This window comes from Sphaeramia orbicularis, chromosome 6, assembly GCF_902148855.1.
Source record: "Sphaeramia orbicularis chromosome 6, fSphaOr1.1, whole genome shotgun sequence".
Classification (NCBI taxonomy): Eukaryota; Metazoa; Chordata; class Actinopteri; order Kurtiformes; family Apogonidae; genus Sphaeramia; species Sphaeramia orbicularis.
This window is the reverse complement of record NC_043962.1, coordinates 26,941,693-26,967,358: the sequence shown is the minus strand read 5'-3', so window position 1 is coordinate 26,967,358 and position 25,666 is coordinate 26,941,693. Positions and strand designations below refer to the sequence as shown.

Below are 25,666 nucleotides of genomic sequence, written 5' to 3'. Positions count from 1 at the left end.
CAGCAGCTGCACCATATAAATAAAACCTGAAGAAGGTGTAATGAAATACTTACACTTAGACGTAAAACTGACATGTGATGCAAATGCCTTGATATCATTTCCATTTCTCCTATGCAGAGGATGTCTTCTTGCTCCCTAACAGAGATGACAAAAACCCAACAGTGTATGCGGTCTTCACCACCACCAGGTATGCACAGTAGTCATCACATGTCATCATCACCTTTCCTATCACCCTTTTCACCCCGTATTTAACCCCGTTCTTGTTTTCACGTTCCCCTCAGCTCCATTTTCCATGGTTCAGCAGTATGTGTGTACAGTATGGCAGACATAAGGGCTGTGTTTAATGGACCTTACGCCCACAAGGAAGGACCCGACCACCGATGGGTGGAATATGAGGGGAGGATACCATATCCCCGTCCCGGAACAGTACGTTAATAGCAAAAAAAAAAAGAAAAAGACAAATAAAGAATGATCCCCCCTTTGAAATATTTTCTTTTAATTACATAAATAAAATCTGCTGTTTTTGCTAATTACGAAATAATAATTACCAAATGTATGCCTCCGAGTATTAAAAGGTGAAATGTTCAGAGTTTGTCAGAGTGTACATGTTCATATATGTAACCTCAGGGTATATGACATAGCCTCGGCTCTAAAGAGGTCACGTTACATTTTAATCAGGTTCTTTTTTCATTTTGTTTAAAAAAAGTTAATCAAGGGGTTATAAGAATTTATGGTGAACTTGGGGGTAAACTTCAAGTGTGCAGCTCAGTGAGCACTGTGTTGGGGTAATATAAATATACTGAAAGGTGGAACAGGCGTAAAACAGATGTTCCAGATGTGCTTTGCATCCTGCAATTGTTGGAATAGCCACTAGAGGGAGACATGCACTAGTAAATGGAGTAACAAGATGCCGCTTTCATGGAGGAATGACAAGAGAAAGGAATTACTAAATGAATGAATGAGAATGAAACCATCATGTGACTTTTAAAATGTTGCACAAGTTAACATTTTTTATTTTGCTCTTTAGTGTCCAAGCAAAACATATGACCCGAGGATTAAGACCACTAAAGACTTTCCAGATGAGGTGATCAGTTTCATTCGCTTCCACCCTCTGATGTACCGCCCTGTGTATCCGCTGACTGGTCGCCCTGTGTTCACACGTGTCCGAGTAGACTACACCCTGACGCAGATTGTGGTGGACAGAGTTTTAGCAGAGGATGGACAATATGAAGTCATGTTTCTTGGAACAGGTGAGTCACTCTTCTCTGCTTGACCAACAGAGGGCACTAGATGATCATATGAAGTTCATAGTCTCACAGGCCCAACTGATTTACCTGAGAAGGTCTTAGTTTAGCCTGGAGACATGATGAATAGCAGCTGAACTTTGATACAGTACCCTCTTTTGGGTTTCAACATTGATGCACTTATAATTATTTTAACAATATGTAATTTATATTTACAAATTTTAATAATTCTAATATTTGTGAAATTGTTCAAGTATTAGAATGGTCCAGTGATGAGCTTTTGAATCAGCTTTGAGTAGGTCAGTGTTGTGTGTTCATGGATGACTTATATGATTTATAATTTCTGTCTGAAAAGTATGTTGCTTTTTCCTGCTGTAGATGTTGGTTCAGTTCTGAAGGTGGTGAGCATCACTCAAGAAAACTGGCCAACAGAGGAAGTGGTGCTTGAAGAACTTCAAGTTTTCCAGGTTTTTTCACTACATGGTTACATATCTGTGAATACACACAACACACCTCCAATGAGCAACAGCATTGACTGTCCTCCAGCCATCCTCAGTGGGACAGAAGATTACATTTTATTACTATTGATTTTTTTTTTCAGCCAGGGAAGCCTTTTGAGCATCCTGGCCAAGAACAGGGAACAGCACCAATGATAAAGTTTCAGACAGGGTTGCAGCCAAACATACATGTGCAGAACATTGTGTAAATTATATGACAATATAAATAAGTTATAGTATAATTTTTTTTAAAAATGTAAAGACTTTGCTGATATCAGTGTATAAATATATATACAGCCAGATAAATCTGCCCTTGTGTCATTTAAAATCACTTTGTGTCCAATGGCACCAGCTCTATAACAGTAACAGCAGCACTTATAAATATCATTTCACACCAGTTCAGTATTAACCTTTGGCACAGACAGCATGAATAATTAAGCAATAAACAAATTCATCTGTGAATAAAATAGCACACTAGGAATACACATTTCTTGGGGTGGTGAAGCTGCTAAACTCACCTTGTTTTTTTGTTATGTTTTTCAGAGTCCCAGTCCCATCCTCAGTATGGAAATGTCTTCTAAACAGGTTTGACCTCATTTCTATCTTTTTTATTCCCATGCTGTGCTTCTGTGTGTCTTTCCAGCTTTCTGCCTTCATTTATGCCACCTGTGTTCAGTTTTCTGCACGTAATATGTTATGTGGCACTAAGCATACTGTTTCTTTGCCCCATTTCATTCATGTATTCTAATGTTCTCTCTCTCTTTAAGTGTTCCCTTTTCTTTCTAGCTGTCTCTCCCCCTTCTGCCTCATTATCTTAGGGTCAGGGGTGTCAGTAGACACTTCAACCCCAATCACAGTTTCCATTAATCTCCTGAAGCATTTGACCTATGTGTGTGTGTGTGTGTGTGTGTGTGTGTGTGTCTGTAAGTGCATGCTTGTGAGTGTTTTCAGTAGTTGTTGTTGAAGTTCTGTTTGGGAATCTCGTTAACTTTGGACGAGTCAGAGCAGATCCTAAGAGCACATTTGTAAAAATTCCTCCCATGCAGAAATCCTTAAATCTCAGTGGTTTCCTGTCTCTGTGGCCTCCTTAATTCATTTTGCCATTTTGGAGGGTAGATGTGTTAGAGGTGAAAAAGGAACTGTCTTAATGTTTTATTTGCTATGACATGTGATTTAACTTTTGTTACATCTAACAAGCAACTTTTCCCAAAATTGAGAGGAAATTAAATAATCCCTTTTGGTGCATACATTTACATACAAGACATTATACAGAACTAAAATAACTACATATTTATACAACTCTTGTATTTGCATGTATGCATTTATTGCAGCTCTGCCCCAGTATTTCGTTTTTAGATGCTCGATTTGGCAAAATGAGTCATATTTCCATGATGTGTGTTTTACCACAGCAACAGCTGTACGTGGGTTCAAGTGAGGGTCTTGCCCAGGTTTCACTAAGTAGATGTCACCTCTATGGACATGCCTGTGCTGAGTGCTGCCTGGCAAGAGACCCCTACTGTGCCTGGGATGGACATACCTGTTCAAGATACATTCCTGCATCAAAGAGGTATAAAAACATATAAGTCATATTCTCTGTTTCTCCTTTGAAAGAAAGCACCAGCCTCTGTTCTGATGCAAAACGCTTAAACACTAAGCATCGTTATCATGACACATTATCCAAAACATTATGGTTTGATTCATTAAAAGCAAAAAATCCCAAAAATGTAAATTTTGGGGGGGCAAATATTCTTAATTTTAAAAAAAGAAATTCCCCATTATATGAAACTGATTTGTCTTGGTGTAATTAGAGAGGATATTTTTACTGAAAAAATGTAATTGTGGAAACTCTAGGATGTTGTTAGTAAGAAGACTATCACCAAAAACTGGTTTAACCCTGAAGTCCTTAAGTAATGGATGGATATAATTAATGAGTTATTTGTGATCGAAAACATAAAATCTAGAGGGGCCCACTTTCAAAAAACGGAAGAAATGGACTACCTACATTGTAGGAGAAGAGGATGTTGCCTAATTGTAACCCTGGGACTTTGTTAAAAGCACATCTGCTATAATTTACTGTGACTATAAATTCAAGTTGTGCTAGTAATGTCAGTACAGTCTTTGGTTTTGCAACTGTGAAACTCTGCTGTTATAGAATAATGAACAAAACTCATCTTAAATTGAAAGTTATTATTTACTAGAAAAAAATAATGAATCTAAACAGCAGTGTTAGTGTCCAACATACAAAATAACATTCATTTACTGTATGACACTTATAATAATGTGGTGTAATTAGTTCCATTCTAGAGCCATTTCACTGCTTTACAAAAAAAAGCAACCAAATCCTTTAAAATTAATTAGTGTGTTCTTTTTCCATAGACTCCGTCTTAGAAGCAACTTTCTTTTGTCTGGTCACATTCATTTCTTACTGTCATGTGTTGTTTGATCACACATGTGTTCACAAAATATGTGGCACAGTTTAATTTAGTATAACAATGGAAGTGAAAAGCATGTCTTTCAAAATGAACAAAAGGAACAAGACTGGTAAGTGCTTTAAAGTGACCCTTTGTTGCCCTACTTTCTTATAGTGTGTGTGTTCCCTTATTCTGGGGCTGTCAAAAGGAGTTTATATTTGTTGCTAAATATGTTCTCTATTTTGGTTTTCCATACTTCTTCAGCATTTTTCCAGGCCAGGGAGTTTTAGTCCAATTGAGCACTGAGGCTTTGATTGGAGATTCTGCTTCTTGCTGATTAATGCTATTGTCATTCCACACCTCCCGAGTGTAGTCGAAAATATGTGTGTGTGTTTTTGTTTGTGTTCCTGCTTGCACAAATCTAGTCTGTACAGGATCTATACCCTACAGTCAGGGGCCACCCTGCCATATTGTTGGCCAGTGGGGAGGCTCTGTTATGATTTGTGCAACAGTGGAGGCCCTGCTTTTGGTGTCAAGGGCTCTTTGAAAGCTGATCTTCACAATGTCATTGAGGCTGCAGATGTCCTATCATACACACACACTAACAGGAGGTGGAGGAGGTGAAATCAATACAAACTGAAGGAGCCCAAGTGAGCAACATCACCCAGAGGTCAAAGGAATTCATTCATAGCTATTTACTACAGTTTAGTGACATTTTCTTCTAGTATATTTATTGATGAAGCGTAATCAATAAGCTTTCGATCTGCCAATGACCCTCAGATGTTTCTTTTAGAAGCATCTGAAGACATAAAAGATTGAACTGGCTGTATTTACCAGCAACAACAAAACTGCACATGATTATACAAGATTTTTCTAAATAATGTAATTCAAGTTGCTGTTTTAGTTAGTTAAGTAATACGAAGAAGATGTTTTTGGTTTAGGCAATAAAATCCAATCAGTATGTCATCAAAAATCCTCTTAAATGAAGCTGTAGATATGACTGAGACAGCTCTCTGCAGTATTTAACCCATTAAGACCCAGTGTGACTTCTGTGGCAGTTCCAGAATTATTTTTTCACCATTTGTCACCATTTATTCTGATATTATCCTCTGTATTTTGCATTTCTTCAATAACAATCAGGTATTTTTCCATATTTAATTGACTGGTCATGTAGATGTTCATAAAAGCTCAGATTAAAGTTAACTGTCATAATATCGGATGGACCTTCTCATCCTCACCTGTCTCATCTGACTAGATGGACCCCCTCATGTGCCCCCATCCTACTGCATCTTTACAGACTGGAACTACATCCGCAAATGGATGTCCATCAGTCCTGGTGCATCTATAGCTTGTCTGTCCATGGGAGTGGATCTGTCCTTCACTGTGGTTCTCCCCAAAGTTTCTCTTTCCCCACTGGGTTTTTGGAGTTTTCCCTTACCCATTTCCTTCATCTACTGTTTATTTGACTGTTGTTTGTTTCCATATCCAACTAATTCTGTAAAGCCCTGTGAGGCAACTTTGTTGTGATATAGGGCTCTACAAATAAATTGAATTGAATTAATATCAAAAGCAGAGAAAAATCAAGAAATTGTGACTTTTTCAACAAAATCTCTCATTAACTGAACATAAACCCAATGTCTCCATCCACTGTTATTGATCAAATTCCATGGATTTTACTGGTGAATCAATGTTGTAGAAGACGACCAAGGGAGCCTCTGAATGTCCAAATGGGTCTGATGACCATGAAAAGGCGACAAATTGTATTTTACACCAATTATTTACATGGATTGATAGGTTTAATGGATCAAAAGCTATTAAACATTTTATATTGGTGGATGATTTGTTTGGGTCTTTGTGGGTTAAAAAAAAAAAAGTTCACCCCACAGTGTAATATTGTGTTTTTATTCCTATTCAACAGGCGAGCCAGAAGACAGGACATCAAGAATGGAGATCCAGCCAGTCAGTGTTGGGACACAGAAGATAGTACGTAGATTTAGTTACAAGTTCATCCTGTATTTGTCTGTTTTCTCCGTCTGATCCATTTATCAGATGAAGTCATCACTGGAGGATGTTTTACTTCTGCCAGAACCAAGAAGAAGCTTCAACTTGGATCAATAACTGACTTGTTTTCTTTAGGTCTGAGTGGGAGACAAGTGGAGGAAAGAATCCTGTTCGGTGTACAGAACAACTCCACCTTCCTGGAGTGTATTCCCAAATCTCAGCAGGCCCAGATCCGGTGGTACATACACAGACCTGGATCTGAACGCAGGGAGGAGGTTAGAGGCCACTCGCATCTACACACAAGTCTCTGATCCACCTCTTTTCTATTTTTCTTCTGTGGTACATCTTGACATCTGAAGGTCACCATTGTTTGTCTTTCTTCTCAGTTTACTGTACCTGAGAAGTCACTTCTTTTTAAGTCATGGAGGCAGGGAGGTTACAGAGCAGAGGATAGTCATTTGCCACTCTAAGAATTTGTTACATAAGTACTGTGGAACATCATAACACATCTATCAGGTTCAACTTCCAGTTTTCTGTGATGGAATATGAGACTTTAACGGATCAGTAACTGTGCCACAAATCACTTTGCTGTAGATGCTACTTATCTTGCTCAAGATAAAAACAGCGTTCCAACTGTGAGGACGCACTTTACAGTTTATAAGCAAGGTTGAATACCCAAAAGTCACATCTATTGTAGAATTATAGCTAATATGGGAGCAATAAGGCATCTCCTTTTTTCCCTGAATGAGGACATTATTGATGTTTATGAGTGTCCAGGGCTTTGTGGAACTTTCTGCAGTACCTCTGTCTTTGAAGAAGGTGAGAAATGGCAAGTGATGATTTAAACCAGACTTGCTCTTCAGGAATGTGGATGGGAGTGGAAAAATGAGAAAAGGAACATGAGACAACAACCTCAAATATGAAATAGTTAGAATATAGGCCCTGCTTCAATAGGCTAGTGCCATTTTCTGAAATTAGTCAGATCATGGAAGAATAGGAGGTGAAAGAAGGTGAAATGCAGAGCAAAATGTTTGGGAAATGCAACTGATATTAAAATTTACTTTGACCTCATATTACATTGTAGAGAATCTGAGTCCAACATTGTTCCTGTTTTGTTGTGTCATGATGAAAAATTTGAAACAAGGGCAGTTTAGGGTTAATAATGACTTAAAATGATGAAGTAATAATTTACAGTTTGTGTAAACGGTCGACTGATTTGGTAGAAAAGTAGCATTCAGGAAAGGTCACCAACAACATTGTCAAAAAACTTGTGAGAAAATTCTTGAAATGCTGAAAATCAACATAGCAAGAGATTTGGATATTTCAATCTCTACAGTGTAAAACAGACTCGAGGAATTTGAATGTATTTCAGTGATAAAGGGCAAGGGATCAAGTCTAAGGTTGTTTTCACACGTAATGGTCTGGTCGGCTCAGTTCGACTAGGGTTGGAGCCGAGCCTCTTGAATAATGTATTCCCATCCTTGCCTGTGGTGGGGCTGCATCGAGAAATACTGAGGAAGAAGGCAAAACAAACAATGAACACTCATTTATTGTTTAGTGCAGGGCAGCTTCCATTTCCACCACATCGATGAAAACGAAACATGGAGTGTTTGTTTAGGTTCTGTTTACCCACAATGCCCTGCATTGTAGCAAGGTTATTATTGTTAACAAAAATGAATGAAATGCTGAAAACTAGAATTGAAAAAAGCATTTTCGTTAACTGAAATAAATAAAAACTATACTTAAAAGAGCGAAGAAATGATAACTAACTGAAACTGTATTGTGTGCTTACGAAACTAACTAAAATGTAAAAAATTATGGATAAAATTCCATTCGTTTTCGTCTTTGTCAATGTCGGATTGATACGAAATCGATTTATTTCACTGGAGCAATTTTAGCTGGTGGCACTTCACGGTCCATCACTTGTCGTTTAGAGTCGACTTCTTGTCACCACTCTACCTGGCAACATGGAGAATGAAGTTGCGAGAAAGCAGCAGAATCCTGTATGGGGTTTCTTTGAATACGACAGCAAGGAAGATAAAAGATCTGAAAAAACTAAAACTAATACTAAAACTAAACTAAAACTAAGCATTTAGAAAAAAAACGAAAACTAATAAAAACAAGAAAACCTGCTCTAAAAACTAATTAAAACTAACTGAATTTGAGAAAAAAAATAAAAATAAAAAATAAATATAACTAAACTACAATGAAAAATCCAAAACTATTATAACCTTGCGTTGTAGTCCACTTCCTGCATTTATATAACATGACACGGACTGAGAGTTGGATTGTGCATTCACACCTTTCCACACAAAGCGAACATTTTGAGCAAACTACAGTTCAATTAAACAGGACTGGTGTGAATGCTCCTTAAGTTGACCTCTGATCCTTCAGACGACACCTGTGATGAAATACAAGTCAAAGTCTGTTTTAATATTGCAGCATTTTTGTTGCAAGTTGCATTTTACATACCATTGCAACCGTTTTTTGTTTTACATGTTTCCATGCATTACACCCTGTTTATGTATTGTGTATCATATATTATATATTATATATTTTCATCTCCCCATTGAGTTGCTTGGCCCACATTATAACAAATCTCATTGCTACAAACAGAACACAAATTGATTTAAAACATAAAATCACAGGATGGGCGGATTAAAAAAGTACAAGGACTAAGGGATAATGTGTTTGTCTTTGAGGTGCCGAAAGGAACTCATTGATGATGACACTCGTCTCCTGAATGAGACAACTGAGACCGGCTTAGTCAGCACCTCAGTGTCGTCCCCTCCCCTATGCAAACAACAGTCAAACCTTCTGCGACTCATTGCAAGTGGCCCTCTTACCACTCAGCTCTCTCATTCCTCTTTTTCACTCCCACAACTGGTCCCCTGTCCTCTCTCGCAGTGGTGAATGTAAACACATTGACAGGTGCAGGGCCCAGTAAAGACCCATGTGTCCCTTTACAACCCTTCACAGCAGAAAACCCTGTATTTTGCTCAGCTTGTACATGTGTGTGTGTGTTTCTGTATGATCACCTACAGCGGAAATCACAACAGAACGCTCCCCGGGGACCGCCATGTGTTTTTGGGTAATGAACACGATGGGGAGTATTCTGTGTTTGTGTGTCCAGGCATGCAATGATATGTGACCTATTGTACTCTAGACAAAGTGTTGAAGGAGTGCATGCAGGAGTTCTTCCTCCCTCGGGATTGTCTTGTGATAGGCACAGAAGCTAAAAAAAATCCTACAGCATGTGCAGAATATGATGGATTACAAACAGTTCAGTGATGTTTATAATGGCAGTGTCCATGAGGTTTGGCTTGGGTGGGGAATACATATAAATTCATTCCAAGGTGACTGAAATTCTATCCACTGTCTTCACTGCCAGTGAATAGGTAAAGAGAGAGAATATTTGAAGTGTTTGGCAGCATAAAGCCATTTGCGGTTTCACAACTCTTCACTATTCCTGTTAAATGTCATCAGTATTAATTTAGTGTCAGACAGTGAAATGTGGCCAAAATGACAAATAAAAGTTTGCCATTATTAACATTTATCTGCTTTTGTGTCCAAAACAAGACTATAAGTTACCATTCCAAAGTTTAAAAAATAGCACAAAAGAAAACACCAAAGAGTGCACTGTTACACGGTGTTTCACAATAATTCATTTCAAGTGACGGGCTAATGGGATCTAATAAAGAGAATACGTGACAGAAACTGGGAGGGAGAGAAGCTTTAATGTTATGAAGCAAAGGTCATCATAGTTGAGATGAGGATGTTCACGGTTAACCCATAAAGACCCAAACAGCCACTGGCAACCAAATCCATCTACTGATCTAAAATGTTTAATATGTGTTGGTCCACTAATTCTATCAATACATGTAATTAATTGGTGTAAAATGCAGTTTGTCATCTTTTCATGGTCATTAGATATGAGCCATTTGGACGTTCAGAGGCTCCGTTGTGAACGTAGAAACAGTCATCTTCAACAATGTTGATTCATCAGTAAAACCCATGGAGTTTGATGAATGACCGTAGATGTAGACAATTGGTTTATGCTCAATTATTGATAGATTTGCTGAAAAAGTCACTTTCTCTTCAATTTTCTCTGTCAGGTATAATAACCCTGAACTTTAATCTGGGCTTTTATTAACTATGTAACGCCAAACATATCATATTTGATACATGAGTTTTGAAGCCCTCTACATGATCAGTTTGATATTTTTTTTCTTGAAAAACCTGATGTATAAAATTAGATACATGCAATACACAGATAATCCACCAGGGGGGAGGAATTCATTCGCTAGAGGCCTTTCCAGTAACACTACAAGATTGTCATTAACGAGGAAGGAGGCAGAACTTTGCCAATTTTGAAAAGGAATTACCAATTTGTTAGACATGTTTGTGTTATATTATGTTTTTGTTTGTTCAAAAATAATATTTAAGTATTGAGACCCGATCTATCAAATATGATACAAAATTGATACTCATATATGGAAATTGATATTTGAAAGAATGTTTTTTCTGTTGTTCAGAAGGACCAATAAAGGATCCAGTTTCAAAGAACTGGAATTTGATGTCAATGATGGAATGGTTCAGGCTTTACAGGGTTAACATCTACATGATCAGTGAATTAAATTTGGGAAAATACAGTATTTTCACTGAAACCACGCAAAAAACAGAGGATAACATTGTAATAAATGGTGAGAAATTTTTTAAGAAAGGCTAAATATGGAGAAAAAAATCATTTGGGAACTGCCATAAAAGTAGCACTGGGTCTTCATGGGTTAATAGTTCATTATCTTAACCTTAAATGCTTCTAAGTGGAATAAAACCACATATATACAATGGATCTTGGTTTGAATGTTCAGATTTGAATTCATTGTATTCACAGACAGAATTCATTTAGCTAAAAAACTAGTAGACATGCAAGTAGGTTTTTTTTTTTAAGATTTAGATACAGCCTATGCATATTTTTGTTGTAGCATCTTGGTGATAGAAGAGGAAAGTCAGGTTACTGTGGTCACAACAGAGCACTATTTGCTTACATGTATTTACCTTTATGTTAAACCCATTGATCCCATTTTCTGCAGTAGAGCTTGCTTGTATAGGCTTTTTCCTTCACTCATAACTGCTGGTAATATATATTCACCTCTAGCTTTATCAAAATAATATCTAAGAAATACCTGTATTGTTGTACAAAGAGGACATTGGCTAAAAAAGTAACCCCAAAGTTAGTATTTATAATTAAAACCCAACACAAAAAGGTTTATTGTTTATGAGGATGATGCTAATTTAAGATATTTTATCACATTACATCAGTTACTGTGTTCCATATTATAGTTACAGTTGGTTTTTGGGATGTAGGCCTTTCTCTTGCAGGTCATGGTGGTGTACCTACACCCATACCAGGAGACATCCGATGTGTGTGTGTGTGCTGATTTCATCCTCTCCCTAACCTTCTGGGCTTTCCTTTCTATTCTGTTTCCCCCTGTCTGTCATCTCTTACTCAGCTCAGCTTCTCATATCAGTTAGTGTTTTATGTTGTTTGTACAGTTTCACACAGTTTCTTCCTTTTGGTCTTGCGCTCCACATTTTCAGCCTCCAGATGGGTTTTGATCCAACCTTGAGCAGCTGCTCTCAGCACCTGCAGCCCACTCACATGCCTTTCCCTCCACTTTTCATCCACTTGAACACACAGAGATGTTTGTATTCCCTCGTAAAACTCAACTATTAAAGATGCGAGTTGGAAGAGGTTATTGTGTCTCTCTAATGGTATGTTTTTGTGTGTGAATGTGTGTCTATTTGGGGTTGTGTTTGAGTTCACCTCCTGCAGCCTGGAATGCTCGTCCATTAGAATATTACTAATAAGAAAAGTCTGGATGACATTGAGTTTCATCCAGTTCCCTCATTTAAAAAGCACAGAACCTCCCTGAAAGCTTGGGAAGTTCTTAACCTGTTACTTAAGCATAGGAAATACTTTTCCTCAATTGTGATTTATTTATAAGACCATTAAACGCTTATTCCACATGGATACAAGTGTCTGCAGACACAAGCCTTCAAATAATATGCTTAAAAGTTGAATTTCCATGCCTTGAAAGAGTTTGGTGTGTTTAATGACATGCCTGGATATACACAGACACAAACATAAACACTATCCTACAAACAGAGACAGACCATCTGGGTGAGTTTAAATGTCTGGCATTGCAGTTTAGTCACAGATGCCCTGATTTTAAGTGGCTTGAAGATACACACAAAAAAAACACATAAATACCTATTAGATGCACGGAGCAATTTAATTTCTTTTTATACTATATAGGCCATGTGTTTTGTCAAGTGTGTATTAGGAAATACAAATGTGATCTGAGACAAATGAGTGCACCTAGCATGAGCAGGGGTCAAGATCCAAGGAGGCTTTTAGCCATGTGGGTCTGCCTGTGCCTGGACAACACATCATCAGTGTCAGACATAGAAACCACCAGAGCTGTAGTCTGCATATAGTCACAGTCCGTAGGTGTAGAAGTAGGTGGAAAAGCTACAGGCCTGGAGATGCTTCACCTCTGGGGGTGGGGGTTTGAAGCAGAGCAGTGGGAGGTATGCTTTTGAACCATCCACACATGCGTGCACTCTGACCACACACTCTCTTGGTCTTTCACTGTCCTCTGGACACAGCTGTGTTGTTTTAGGCCCTGACAGCAGCCCCATGCCACCTGATGAATCAGGGTGGATGCTAAATGAGAAGAAGGGACCTAGACATTGGCACGCTACAAGCTCAACAAACACACACAACCCGTTTGCAGATGGTCTTTCTTTGTCTATGCTCATGCACCTAAATATCGCTCCACACCATATAATGACCTTTGGCCTCCACACTGTGGGTGAAATTCACCACACCTATTTTGACATGCTTCCTGTTGCAGGGGTCATTACCATGTTAAACCACCTTTGGTGACAAATAATGTGTGAATGTCCATGCATGTCAACAAGGTGGGGGGTATTAATTATGTGTTTGGTCAAATGCAGTCATGTTGATAGATTTGGTGATTCATGTTGTGCACAAAGTTTTGTAATCTTAGTCTAAAATTCAAAATCTCTGACTCATAACCTTTTTCTTTAAACACAGGTCAGACTGGATGATCGTCTCGTACACACAGATCGGGGTCTCCTGATTCGTTCACTCCATGCATCTGATGCTGGGGTGTATATCTGCGTAGCTCAAGAACACACCCACTTCACCCACACTCTCCTTCGTCTCAATCTTCAACTTGTAACACATGGACAACTGGACAGTAAGACCAAGGCCAACGAAGACCCGGTGTTTGAGCCACGTCACGGAGGGGAGTCCCGGCAGCGTTACAAAGACTACCTGAGGGTGATGAGCTCTCCCTTCAGGTCTCTGGAGGAGTACTGTGATTCACTGTGGCTGGAGAAGAGGCCTTCGAGGGCGCGAGGACGAGGCTTAGGAGCAGGAAAATGGAAACACATCCAGGAAATGAAGAAGAGCAGGAATAGGAGACACCACACAGGGAGGGAGGAAGAGAGAGAAAAACAGGAGCGAGGAAGGGTTGTGAGGACAGCAGAGAAGTGAGAAAGATGTGGTAAAAAAAAAAAAAAAAAAAACATTCAGGGTTTGTTACACAGGTGATACAGTTGGAAGGTAAAGCAGATGTTACACAAAACTGCGAAAACTGAAATTACTGCTCAGTCTATGAGAAAATAAAATCTTTCTGTTACATATGTGGCAAGAAAACATAATATAACTGTGACAGTCAATGTAAAAATGTGTAATTTCATATCTACCCAAACTTTTTAAAACAAATTTGGATAAAATTTGTGTCTAGCATTTTTTTAGGAAAAAAAGATCTTGATGAGCAATATTGTAATTACAAATAAATGGCCCGATTTTTTGATTACTACTTGTTTAAAATCAGGCTAAATTTATTTAAAGTGTTGCTTTACATAAAAACAATGATAAACCACTATGGGTATGATTTCGTCTGAGAATCAGTAGAGTGATACCTCAGCTGTAAACGACAAGGTGAAGGGTGACAACTTTGTTCCTTAAGCGTTAACTTAGAAAGTATTGCCCAAAAGTACCAGAGATGAAACTGAGGCTAAATAGATTTTTGCGTTAGTAAGACCAAGAAATGCGATTGGTGGTGATGACAATGCATTCATGTTGAATGACTGTAAATATTTATATGACATGTACAGGAGATACAGCATGCTCAATTTAGCCTGATTCCTAATCTGTATAACTATAATTATAATCATGCATCATGTTTTGTGGGCAAAAGACATATTTTTGTACAAATGTTTCACTTCTACATTCTGTAGGTTAAGTAGATATTGTGTTTTTTTTTCTGTTTTGCGAACCTTATTTAATAAATTTGTCTTAGAAACTCGGTTCCCTGAATTGTTTGCCTATGTAACACAAAGAGATAAAATCAGTACTTACATGCACAACAAGACAAACGTACAGTGAGTACAGTTCAGTGTTGTCTCATGCATATAGCACACAGGTTAAGGATGGTTAGGGGTAGTTCAGCTGAGCCCATCCTGATATAGAAACACAAGTCCCTGTACACTGAATACAGATGTCAAGATGATTCAGGACCAGCTGGTGTCTTGTTTTGCGTGTGCGAGAGAGAATTAGAGAGAAAGTAGGTGGCGTCAAGAGAAACCATGCAAAAGATGAGAAACTGTGATCAAACTAACCAAGTTATCCGTTCCTGGAATAAACTGATAAAGCTGCAAAAGCATCAACATGAGGATGAGAAGAAAGCCTTAAGCAGCCTCATGTATATGACTTAGACCCTATTTCAACCCATTCATTACAGATACAATCTCACAGCACTCACATGTGGATTAATGTTGACAATAATGTGACAAAGAACTTTCTGTGCAGGTATAATAAGAGTCATGGGACTGGGAAACTGATTTAGTAGTAACGTCATCATTTACATGGTAGAGAACCTGCTAAAAACACTGCCCAAAGCTTAAGACACTGAAAATACACTTTCCTTTTTTGGTCACTTACAGTGTCTCTCTTCATTACACAATTTTTCTATTTTTTCTCTATTCACATGTCAGCGTGAATGCACTTACATTCAACTCTCCCATTTTGCTTCTCCACTTATTTCTCTACCTTTCTTGTAACAAAGACAATAAATATTTCAAGAACTTCTTCTTCGTCTATAGTTTATTTATCAGTCATCTACAAAGAACAAACTACATTTCCCCAAAAACAGGAACAGCAGCGGGATTCCAGGAGGATGACTAGAACAGATTTTAAAAGATTATTCTTGTAAGGTTTAACAATTTAACTTATGTGCAATAAAAATCTAAGTATGATTGGTGGAAGAAGCCTGTTTTGTCCACTAATTTAACAGCAGGTTTGGCATGTATTGGAGCTGGATATTGAGTCTTTTTTCACATCAGATAATCTTGTACTTTTGTACTCTTGCCCTCTCAGTCCCTCTCCATTGCTCTGGACTTTCAGTGGCTTTAAAATATCTTAGACTTAAAGAGGGAAAAAATACTTAATTGAGGGATTGCATATCCATAATCAGTAATGAAGATAGTCAGTGACACTACAAAGCCAAGCCAGATTCTGTCTACAGTTTGTCTGTACAGTTTTGTAATTATCCTTCCCCACATAACAGGCCCATGTCATATGTCTTAACTACGTAGATCTACATCTGTCATGCGTCGACGTTTATGTTGATTTAGTTTTGGGTTTTTGTCTCTTCCTGTTTTATTTTGGTGATGGTGGTTTCCTTCCTGTTCTGTCTGCACTCTGTCAGTCTTGTCTTTGTCTTCCCTGTCCCATCATTGCCTGCACCTGGTGTCTCCTCATAATTGTCCACACCTGTTTGTGATCCCTGCCTCCCTTATATATTCTCCCCGTTCCCTTTGTGTCTTGTCAGTGCGTCGTATCTGTGATCTTGTGAAGACCGTCTTATGTTAAGTATTTTGAATCTTGAATCTTGTTCCTTGTATTATCCTCTCAGGCTTTGTAGTTTTTATAGAGTACGTTGTACTTCTCTTTTAGTTCATTAGAGTTTTTTTAGGTTATTTGTAGAGCACGTTGTGCTTTCTCTTTTTGTTGTCTTTTGTGCTTTTGTTTTTTGTAAAATAAATCTTTTTTTTGACCACTGATCCTGGAGTCTCGATGCATTTGGGTCCACACCTAGTGTCGTGTTTTAACAGAACGCACTGACCAGAATGGACCCAGCCGAGACGAAGACAATTTTGACAGCTGTTGGAGCACATGGACGTCGGCTCCATGAAGCTGAAGCACACCTCGTTGCTCTGAGCCAAGCTGTGCAGCAGCTCATAGAGCAGCAGCGAGGGGACCGAGAAAATAAATCAAATCAGATTTTGAAGATTAACCAGACCATGCAAAGGATTCTAATTCACCTGGAACCTGGGAATGTCGTTCCTACCCAGCCTGTCAGAATGGTTCCTGCGGCCTCATCAATGCCTCCGCCAGCTGAACCCACCGTCAGCCTTCCTCCCTGCTCCTCGCCACAGCTTGCCCCTCCTGACAAATTCTCTGGACAATCAGGTGACTGTAGAACATTTATTTTTCAATGTGACCTTCATTTTAAACTGTCTCCTGTGATTTATGAGTCAGAATATACCAAGCTGGCTTTCATCATTTCCCACCTCACCGGACGGGCAGCAGAGTGGGCAACGAGCGAGTGGGACCGGGGGTCCGCCTCCTGCCAGTCTGCAGAGGCATTCTTCGTCGCCCTCCGACGGGCATTCGACCACGTTGCTCCCACCCGCGAAGCGGTCCGGAGGCTCGAAAACCTACGCCAGGGGGACCTCAGCGTGGGTGAATATGCCATCCGTTTCCGCTCAGCTGCAGACAACACTGAATGGAATGATGCGGCTTTGAAGGACGCATTCCGCCGGGGGCTGTCGGGAGTCATCAAAGATCAACTGGCGCCGCTGGAGGAGCCTGCAGACCTGGACTCCTTGATCTCCATGGCAACCCGCTTGGACATCCGCAATCGGGAGAGGGACCAGGAGCGACAATACGAGGACGGCGGGCGCTCGTTCCAGTCAGCTCTTCCATACCCATCCACATCAGCTCAGAGACCCAACGTTCCCTCAGCGCCTCCTGCTGGAGAGGAGGTACCTATGCAGTTGGGTCGCACCCACATCTCCCCAGCAGAGCGGCAGCGCCGTCGTCAAGAGGGGAGGTGTTTTTACTGTGGTCAGCAGGGACATCTGAGGGCAGCCTGTCTGGTAAGAAAACCTTGTTCCTCTGCTGAACTTCAAGAACTCACAAGCATACACCCCCTTCCTAGCTCACCCAGACGCACTTTGACTCCTGTTACTTTTATTGTACGTAATAGCAGGGTAGAGCTGGGGGCTTTCATAGATTCAGGGGCCGATGAGAACCTGATGGACGAGGCTTTAGTGAAAAGCTTGAGCTTAAAGATGTGTGAGCTTCCCTCTAGGGTAACGGCTCAGGGTATTACTGGGGTGGAACTTTTTCAGGTCACTCATCACACAGAACCCCTGCAGATGAACATAGAAGACCACAGTGAATTGGTGGATTTCCAAATTGTAAAATCTCTTGCTCACCCCATTGTGCTTGGATTTCCCTGGCTAAAGAAACACCGTCCCTCCATAGACTGGGTCACAGGCAGGATTGAGGCCTGGGGAAAAGATTGCTATGTAAACTGTGATAGCAATACACACAATGTGGCCTCTGCTGCCTTTACCAAGCACCCCAAGATCACGCAGAATCAGGGGAAATCAGAAGTTTCAGACTTATCTAATGTACCCTCCCACTATCACCACTTGAGGGAGGTGTTCAGTAAAACTCGGGCATCCTCTCTTCCTCCCCACCGGGACTATGATTGCCCCATTGATCTGTTGCCAGGGGCTCCTATTCCTAAGGGACGAATGTACTCTTTATCGCAGACGGAGACTAAAGCTATGGAGGACTACGTAGAACAATCACTTAAGTCCGGGATAATTCGTCCTTCCTCCTCACCAGCGGGGGCTGGTTTTTTCTTTGTTGCCAAAAAGGACGGCTCTCTCCGTCCATGTATAGACTACAGCCCTCTAAATGAAATCACAGTAAAGAATCGTCATCCCCTGCCTTTAATGGCGTCCGCATTCGACCAACTACAGGGGGCCCAATACTTTACTAAGTTAGACCTAAGAAATGCTTATCACTTAGTCCGCATACGTGAGGGGGATGAATGGAAAACTGGCTTTAACACTCCATCTGGGCATTTTGAGTATCTGGTCATGCCGTTCGGGTTAGCGAACGCTCCAGCTGTGTTTCAAAGCATGGTTAACGATGTGCTACGGGACTTTTTGAACCGTTTTGTGTTTGTATATCTTGATGATATCTTGATTTTTTCTAAGGACTTAGAGTCCCACAAACAGCATGTCACACAGGTCTTAGAATGTTTACTCGAGAACCAACTGTTTGTGAAAGCAGAAAAGTGCGAGTTTCATGCCACTTCTGTAACTTTTCTTGGGTTTGTTGTTTCCCCAGGAAAGGTGGAGATGGATCCTGCTAAGGTGAAGGTAGTGAGAGATTGGCCTGTCCCAGATTCCCGTAAGAAGGTGCAGCAGTTTTTGGGATTTGCTAACTTCTACCGAAAATTCATTAGAAGCTTTAGCTCAATAGCAGCTCCCCTACATGCATTAACTTCAGTAAATTCCTCCTTTGTCTGGTCACAACAAGCCAACAAGTCATTCGAACGCCTAAAACTAGCCTTCACCTCAGCCCCCATACTCACCATTCCTAACCCAGAGCTGCAGTTTGTGGTTGAGGTTGACTCCTCCAATGAGGGAATTGGAGGGGTTTTGTCACAACGGTCCCCCCATGACAACAAACTCCATCCTTGTGCTTTCCTATCACGCAAACTATCATCAGCCGAAAGAAATTACGATATAGGAAACAAGGAACTGTTAGCCGTTAAGGTGGCCCTGGAGGAGTGGCGGCACTGGTTGGAGGGGGCCCGGTTACCTTTCATTGTATGGACAGATCACAAAAACTTAGAATACATTCGTAAGGCTAAACGCCTGAATTACAGACAGGCCCGGTGGTCATTGTTTTTCAACCGTTTTAATTTTTCCTTGTCTTACAGACCAGGGTCCAAAAATGGTAAGCCGGATGCCCTCTCTCGTCTTTATGAGCCAGTGCCCAGGGCCAAAGACCCGGAACCCATCCTTCCACCTTCCCATGTGGTCGGAGCGGTCAGCTGGCCTATAGAAGATCAGGTCAAGCGGGAGGCCAGTGTGAGCCCAGTACCTGGCAATTGTCCACCTAACCGTTTGTTTGTTCCCTCCTCACTGAGGTCGCAGGTCATTCATTGGGCTCATACCTCTCTGCTGACTTGTCATCCTGGGGCTCGCAGAACTTCGTTTGTGGTTCGCCAGAAGTTCTGGTGGCCGTCACTTGACCAAGATGTCAAGACTTACGTGGCTGCCTGCACCATCTGCGCCCGTAATAAGACCTCCTCCAGGCCGCCACAAGGTTTGCTTCATCCTCTGCCTGTCCCTAGTAGACCGTGGTCAGACATTTCTTTAGACTTTGTTACAGGTCTCCCTCCCTCTAGGGGCAATACTACAATATTAACTATTGTGGATAGATTCACCAAGATGGTGCATTTTGTTGCCTTGCCTAAACTGCCTTCAGCTAAGGAAACAGCTAAACTTCTTCTTACTGAAGTAGTCAGACTCCACGGCATACCTAAAGACATTGTTTCAGATCGGGGCCCCCAGTTTTCCTCGAAATTTTGGAAGGAGTTTTGCTCTCTTCTAGGTGCCACAGCCAGCCTGACATCGGGTTTCCATCCACAATCGAATGGGCAGACGGAGCGCCTTAATCAAGAACTCGAGACCTGCCTACGGTGCCTGGTGTCGCAGAATCCGGCATCCTGGAGTGAGCACCTGGTCTGGGTGGAGTATGCCCATAACACCTTGCCTACCGCTGCTACCGGTCTGTCCCCTTTTCATTGTGCCTATGGTTTCCAACCTCCTTTATTTCCTAGTGCAGAGAAGGAGGTGGTGGTGCCGTTGGCGCATAGCCTGGTGAGGAGATGCCACCGGGTGTGGGCTGCTGCCCGCAAGATTCTTGCTCGTAATGCCTCTCGGATGAAAATGGTGGCTGATCGCCGGCGGCGCGCGGCACCGGGGTACAGACCGGGGCAGCAGGTGTGGCTCTCCACCCGGGATCTTCCACTCAACGTGGAATCCAGGAAGCTCGCTCCCAGGTTTGTTGGTCCGTTCCCGGTTTCCAAGGTGGTTAACCCTGTATCCGTGCGTCTTCGTCTGCCCAGGTCACTTCGTGTACATCCGACCTTTCACGTAAGCCGTCTCAAGCCAGTCGTCCAGAGTCCTCTGGTTCCTCCAGTGATGCCTCCTCCTCCACCTCGGACTATTGATGGGGGTCTGGTCTACACGGTCAAGAGACTTTTGGCTGTCCGTAGGAGGGGGAGAGGTCACCAGTATCTGGTGGACTGGGAGGGGTATGGTCCGGAAGAACGGATGTGGGTTCCCTCAAGAGACATCCTGGACAAGCAGCTCATCAGGGACTTTCATTCTGGACAGTCTGCCTCTCCTGGTCCGTCAGGAGTCGGACCTGGTGGGGGGGGTACTGTCATGCGTCGACGTTTATGTTGATTTAGTTTTGGGTTTTTGTCTCTTCCTGTTTTATTTTGGTGATGGTGGTTTCCTTCCTGTTCTGTCTGCACTCTGTCAGTCTTGTCTTTGTCTTCCCTGTCCCATCATTGCCTGCACCTGGTGTCTCCTCATAATTGTCCACACCTGTTTGTGATCCCTGCCTCCCTTATATATTCTCCCCGTTCCCTTTGTGTCTTGTCAGTGCGTCGTATCTGTGATCTTGTGAAGACCGTCTTATGTTAAGTATTTTGAATCTTGAATCTTGTTCCTTGTATTATCCTCTCAGGCTTTGTAGTTTTTATAGAGTACGTTGTACTTCTCTTTTAGTTCATTAGAGTTTTTTTAGGTTATTTGTAGAGCACGTTGTGCTTTCTCTTTTTGTTGTCTTTTGTGCTTTTGTTTTTTGTAAAATAAATCTTTTTTTTGACCACTGATCCTGGAGTCTCGATGCATTTGGGTCCACACCTAGTGTCGTGTTTTAACAACATCAGGACGTTACTTACACATGACTGTGCACAGAGTTAACTTGACCATTAAAATTGGTCATAGAACAACCAGTAAGTCAGGACGATTTTTCTGGGCAGGACTGGCAGACAGAAGCAGCAGGGGTCAAACAGGGAAACAGAATTCTAAGAAAGAAACCAGATTTTACGGATGTGCCTAATTTGATGTGATTGGTGTAATGAGCAAATAAGCCCGTTTGGAGCCCTGAAGTGGTCTCTCTACTGCTTCCACACCAACATTTTTTCCTGGAGTTACCCATATATGTTGTACAGGTTAAACTAGAGCAGGTCTAAAACCTGTTCTACTGCAAACCATGCAATTAGACAGTAGTGTCTGAGCCTGGTATGTAGGTGGGTTATTTTAAAACAAAACAAAACGAAAAAATTCACCAATTTAAATGTTTATTTATTTATTTATTCAATGATACATTAGCAATTTTAACACAAGGAAATTGTTTGACTGAAAGCAACTCTGATGCTGGATTATTTTAAGTGTAGTTCATTAACTTCTTCAGTTTATTAATAATGTTTGCATTGTGTATGGATGTGTGAACCTTTAAGTAACCAAAAACCAAGAAATCCAAAACCAACCAAACCAAACAAGCCAGAGAGAGAGAAATTGACTGCCCAGGCACCCATACACATAGGCTTAAAACCAGTGGTGCGGTCCAGGGTTTATGCCGGTATATGGGGTATGCCTACTTATTTTTCAGTCAGCATTGCGTATACCCACTTCTAACTCCACTCTAATACACAGCTTTCAGTAGTGTCCGAGCCAAATCGCCCATTTTTTCCTCTAAGTGAAGCCATGACCCGCCCTACTCTGCCTCAATTGGGTAATACTCGCTGCCTTCACCGATTAGATTGGTTAACTTTAGGCATGAGGGCTGATGAGCCAATCAGAGGCAGAGTAGGGTGGGTCACTCCGAGGAAAATATTGCTAATTAGCGCGGGCCACCTCTGGAACCTGATTGGACACCTCAGGTGCCAGAGCCATCCCAGTTGATTGACAGATCACTGCACATGTCGTTGAATAATTATTGGAAATGCAAACGAGAAAGGCAGAAGAAAGTCTTTCAACTGAATGACACATATTGGGAGAACCTACTTTCATGGAATACATCATTCTGAGGTAAGTTTTAAGGTGTTTTCCAAATGAGTCACTGTTTTAAACTACTGGCCATATGCCTGCACATTTAGAGAAGAGATTTTGTCACCAATAGTTAAACTGTGTGAGTAGGCTAACGTTATGAAAGGCTAATGTTATGACAGGCTAACGTTATCCTATGTTTGCCTCATGCTGAATACATTTTACATTCATGCAGCTGCTTGTGTGACAGTAATACCTACAAACTGCTCCTGATCAAGTCATTATAATATTATATTTTATTTTATAATAGTGAGCAAATACTACTGACAGATTTTTGGGTAAACTGAATAGAGTAGTCTTACATGTCACTGTTTCTAAAACAAGGCATTTTTCTGGTCTATCTATCTATCTAGATAGATAGATAGATAGATAGATAGATAGATAGATAGATAGATAGATAGAAATTGAGAGTATACCCTTTTCTCCAGGAACCACTACACCACTGCTTGAAACCACACCCAGCCCAGTCCTCCATCACCAATCAACCACTCCCAGGTAACTACCCCCAGCACGAGAGTAAAGTGACAGAGGTCTAAAATCATCACAAGAGACTTCATTTTTAATAGAGGTACATGAAATGGGGACGACCATGGCTCAGGAGGTAGAGTGGATCGTCCAATAACCAAAGGGTTGGCAGTTTGAATCCTGCTGTGTCCTAGTCATCTGTCATTGTATCCCTGGGCAAGATGCTTCACCCACCTTGCCTCCAGTGCCACTCACACTGGTGTGCAAATGTGTGAATGTTAAATGGTGGTTGAAGGGGCTGTTGGTGTGAATTGGCAGCCAAGCTTCTGTCAGTCTGCCCCAGGGCTGCTGGGGCTACAAATGTAGTTTACCACCACCAGAGTGTGAATGTGAGAGCAAATGAATATTGGATCACTAATGTGAAGCACTCTGGGTGCCATGAAAAGTGCTATAGATATAATCCATTATTATATTTATTATTAAAATAAAATACAGGTAAAAGTAAACAGTAAAGAAAATTTGCTTTGTAAATAAATTATGTACCAAACTTATCACTTGTAATACATCTTCATGCTGAATGATATATTGCATCTAATGGGTGAAAGCTTGAACTGGCTGCTTGCCCATAAATAACATCCCCATAGTCTTACAACAGAAAAGAAAACTGCTTAAATAATCTTTTTTTGTGTTGATAATAGAAAAGATGATTTGTCTCTAAAGAGAAAACCCACTGTAGGTAGTGACTTAGACAGCAGTTAGTTGATATGGACAATAAAGTTACGTTTGTTGACAGCCTAAATACCCACATATTTATAATGTTGGACTATCTGAGTCCACATGCGATCATAAGAATGAATTTCACAAATGCTATAATGAATCATTCTTGCCTTTGAGAATAGCTTCCATTTAGTTTTGGAATCAATTTCAGATGATGTAAATGCATTTGAAGGATATTAAATGAGGACAGTTAAAGACAGTGCTGAGTCAAAAGGGGTGGTGGAAGATACAATACATACATCTACCTAAAACGCTATTTTCAAAGGTGAAAATATGTACATATACATATAAAACCGTAAAGATTCGCAATTCTGGCGACCTCAATCTGTCGCTCCATCTATCTTGAGTGACCTCATATTTGTATCTGTTTATGTAAGCACACCCAGGTGCACCAACTCAAAGCAAAGGTGTTTCCGAATAAACACAGCAAACTTCCACACCACCGTGCCAGAATCAAGATATCAAACACCCTGACAGGAAGATGAGAGTGAGAGAAGACAGAGATGAGAGCGGAATTGAGATGTCAGATCGCAAAGGTGTTTCTACCTCTATATTACAGGGTATTTACAGCTGTGCAGATGTGTGTGTTTGTCAGGTGTTGACAGTGAACTCCTGAGCATGAATGGAGCCAGACAAGTGCTATATGGAAGATGTCGGACTGGGCGGTATTGATGGCCGCCTTGGGGTACTGGAAAGGCGAGAGGTATGTGCGTATGAGCTAGAAACAGTTGTTCCCCTGGAGTAATGACTACCTGTGCTCCTGGTGCATGATTTATTGACGTACGTGATCTCTCTTTGCTGGGGGATTTGTGGCAGGACATGCAGGATGCAGTGAACATCTTAAACACACCCTATGACAGATGCTTTCATTTGTTTGTGTTAAAAGCTGCTTTGAAAGTCCATGTTAATGAGATTTCTCCTGAATGCTCCTTGACCTGTCGTTCTCTCCAGTTGTGGAAAATCGTTTGTGAATGTGGTCAGTCCCTAAGTGGGATGGGATTTTTCCGACATCGGCTGTGGGGGTCAGCTTATTGAATATCATGTGTCATTTGGCATTAGGCGTCCATGCATATCCGCTTTCACAAAGGGTTTGATCAAGCCTGTGTTATTCCCATTAGAGGTCAAAGGTCACAAGAAAAGCTCCAGGGCTTAGACAGGGCTGTGGAGAAAGGTATCACTTTACTATAAGACTAATAATAAACAGTTAATAATACAGTTTCCATACATCAATTCATGATACTGCTGCACTTTTTAACTATTATGTTAAATCTGAGCAATTGATATTTGATTAGCTTTATCTTGTCCTGTTACTAGTCACTACTAGTGACTGTTACTTCCATTTATAACTGACACAAAAGAGCCTTACTGTAAAATGTAAAATAGTGCATCTTAGTGTATGGATCTGTTAATTTGATATGCCACATGAAACAAGATTGTATCAGATTGTGGTTAAATTTCAGAAACTAAATATCAAATGGGGGCGACACGTGCACTGTCACCTCATAACAAGAAGGTCCTGGGTTTGATTCCAACCAGGGACCTTTCTTTGTGGAGTTTGCATGTTCTCTCTGTGTTTGCGTGGGTTCTCTCCGGGTACTCCGGCTTCCTCCCACCATCCAAAGACATATACTGACAGGTTAATTGGTCAACCTAAAATTACCCATAAGTGTGAATGTGAGAGTGATTGGTTGTTCGTCTCTATGATGAACTGGTGACTCGTCCAGGGTGTATCCCGCCTTCGCCTGTAGGTATATCTCCAGTGAGGATAAAGCGAGTTCGGAAGATGAATGAATGAATGAAATATCAGATGAAGCTGACAGATATAAATGCCACTGATGGAGAAAACAAAGGACGCTAAGTTGCACATGCGATCTGGAGCTTAACAGTAAAGACAACATCTACAAACCATTTCCCATTGACCTGTAGATTCACTGCTGATTAAATGTGCCCTTTT

The 25,666-nt window shown here is 40.9% G+C and overlaps 1 protein-coding gene across 2 annotated transcripts in view; it reads left to right on the top strand.

Moving 5' to 3' along the window:
• Nucleotides 1-13,841, top strand: part of sema3d (sema domain, immunoglobulin domain (Ig), short basic domain, secreted, (semaphorin) 3D) — a 34,103-nt gene extending 20,262 nt beyond the window's left edge. For both annotated transcript variants that reach the window (XM_030137499.1, XM_030137500.1), the window contains exons 10-18: nt 118-187; nt 282-426; nt 1,028-1,250; nt 1,623-1,711; nt 2,285-2,326; nt 3,151-3,308; nt 6,071-6,135; nt 6,289-6,428; nt 13,277-13,841. In XM_030137499.1, the coding sequence (XP_029993359.1) occupies nt 118-187; nt 282-426; nt 1,028-1,250; nt 1,623-1,711; nt 2,285-2,326; nt 3,151-3,308; nt 6,071-6,135; nt 6,289-6,428; nt 13,277-13,741 (1,397 nt within the window). In that variant the 3' untranslated portion in view covers nt 13,742-13,841. The remainder of the gene's footprint in view (nt 1-117; nt 188-281; nt 427-1,027; nt 1,251-1,622; nt 1,712-2,284; nt 2,327-3,150; nt 3,309-6,070; nt 6,136-6,288; nt 6,429-13,276) is intronic.
• Nucleotides 13,842-25,666: the final 11,825 nt, after the last annotated feature.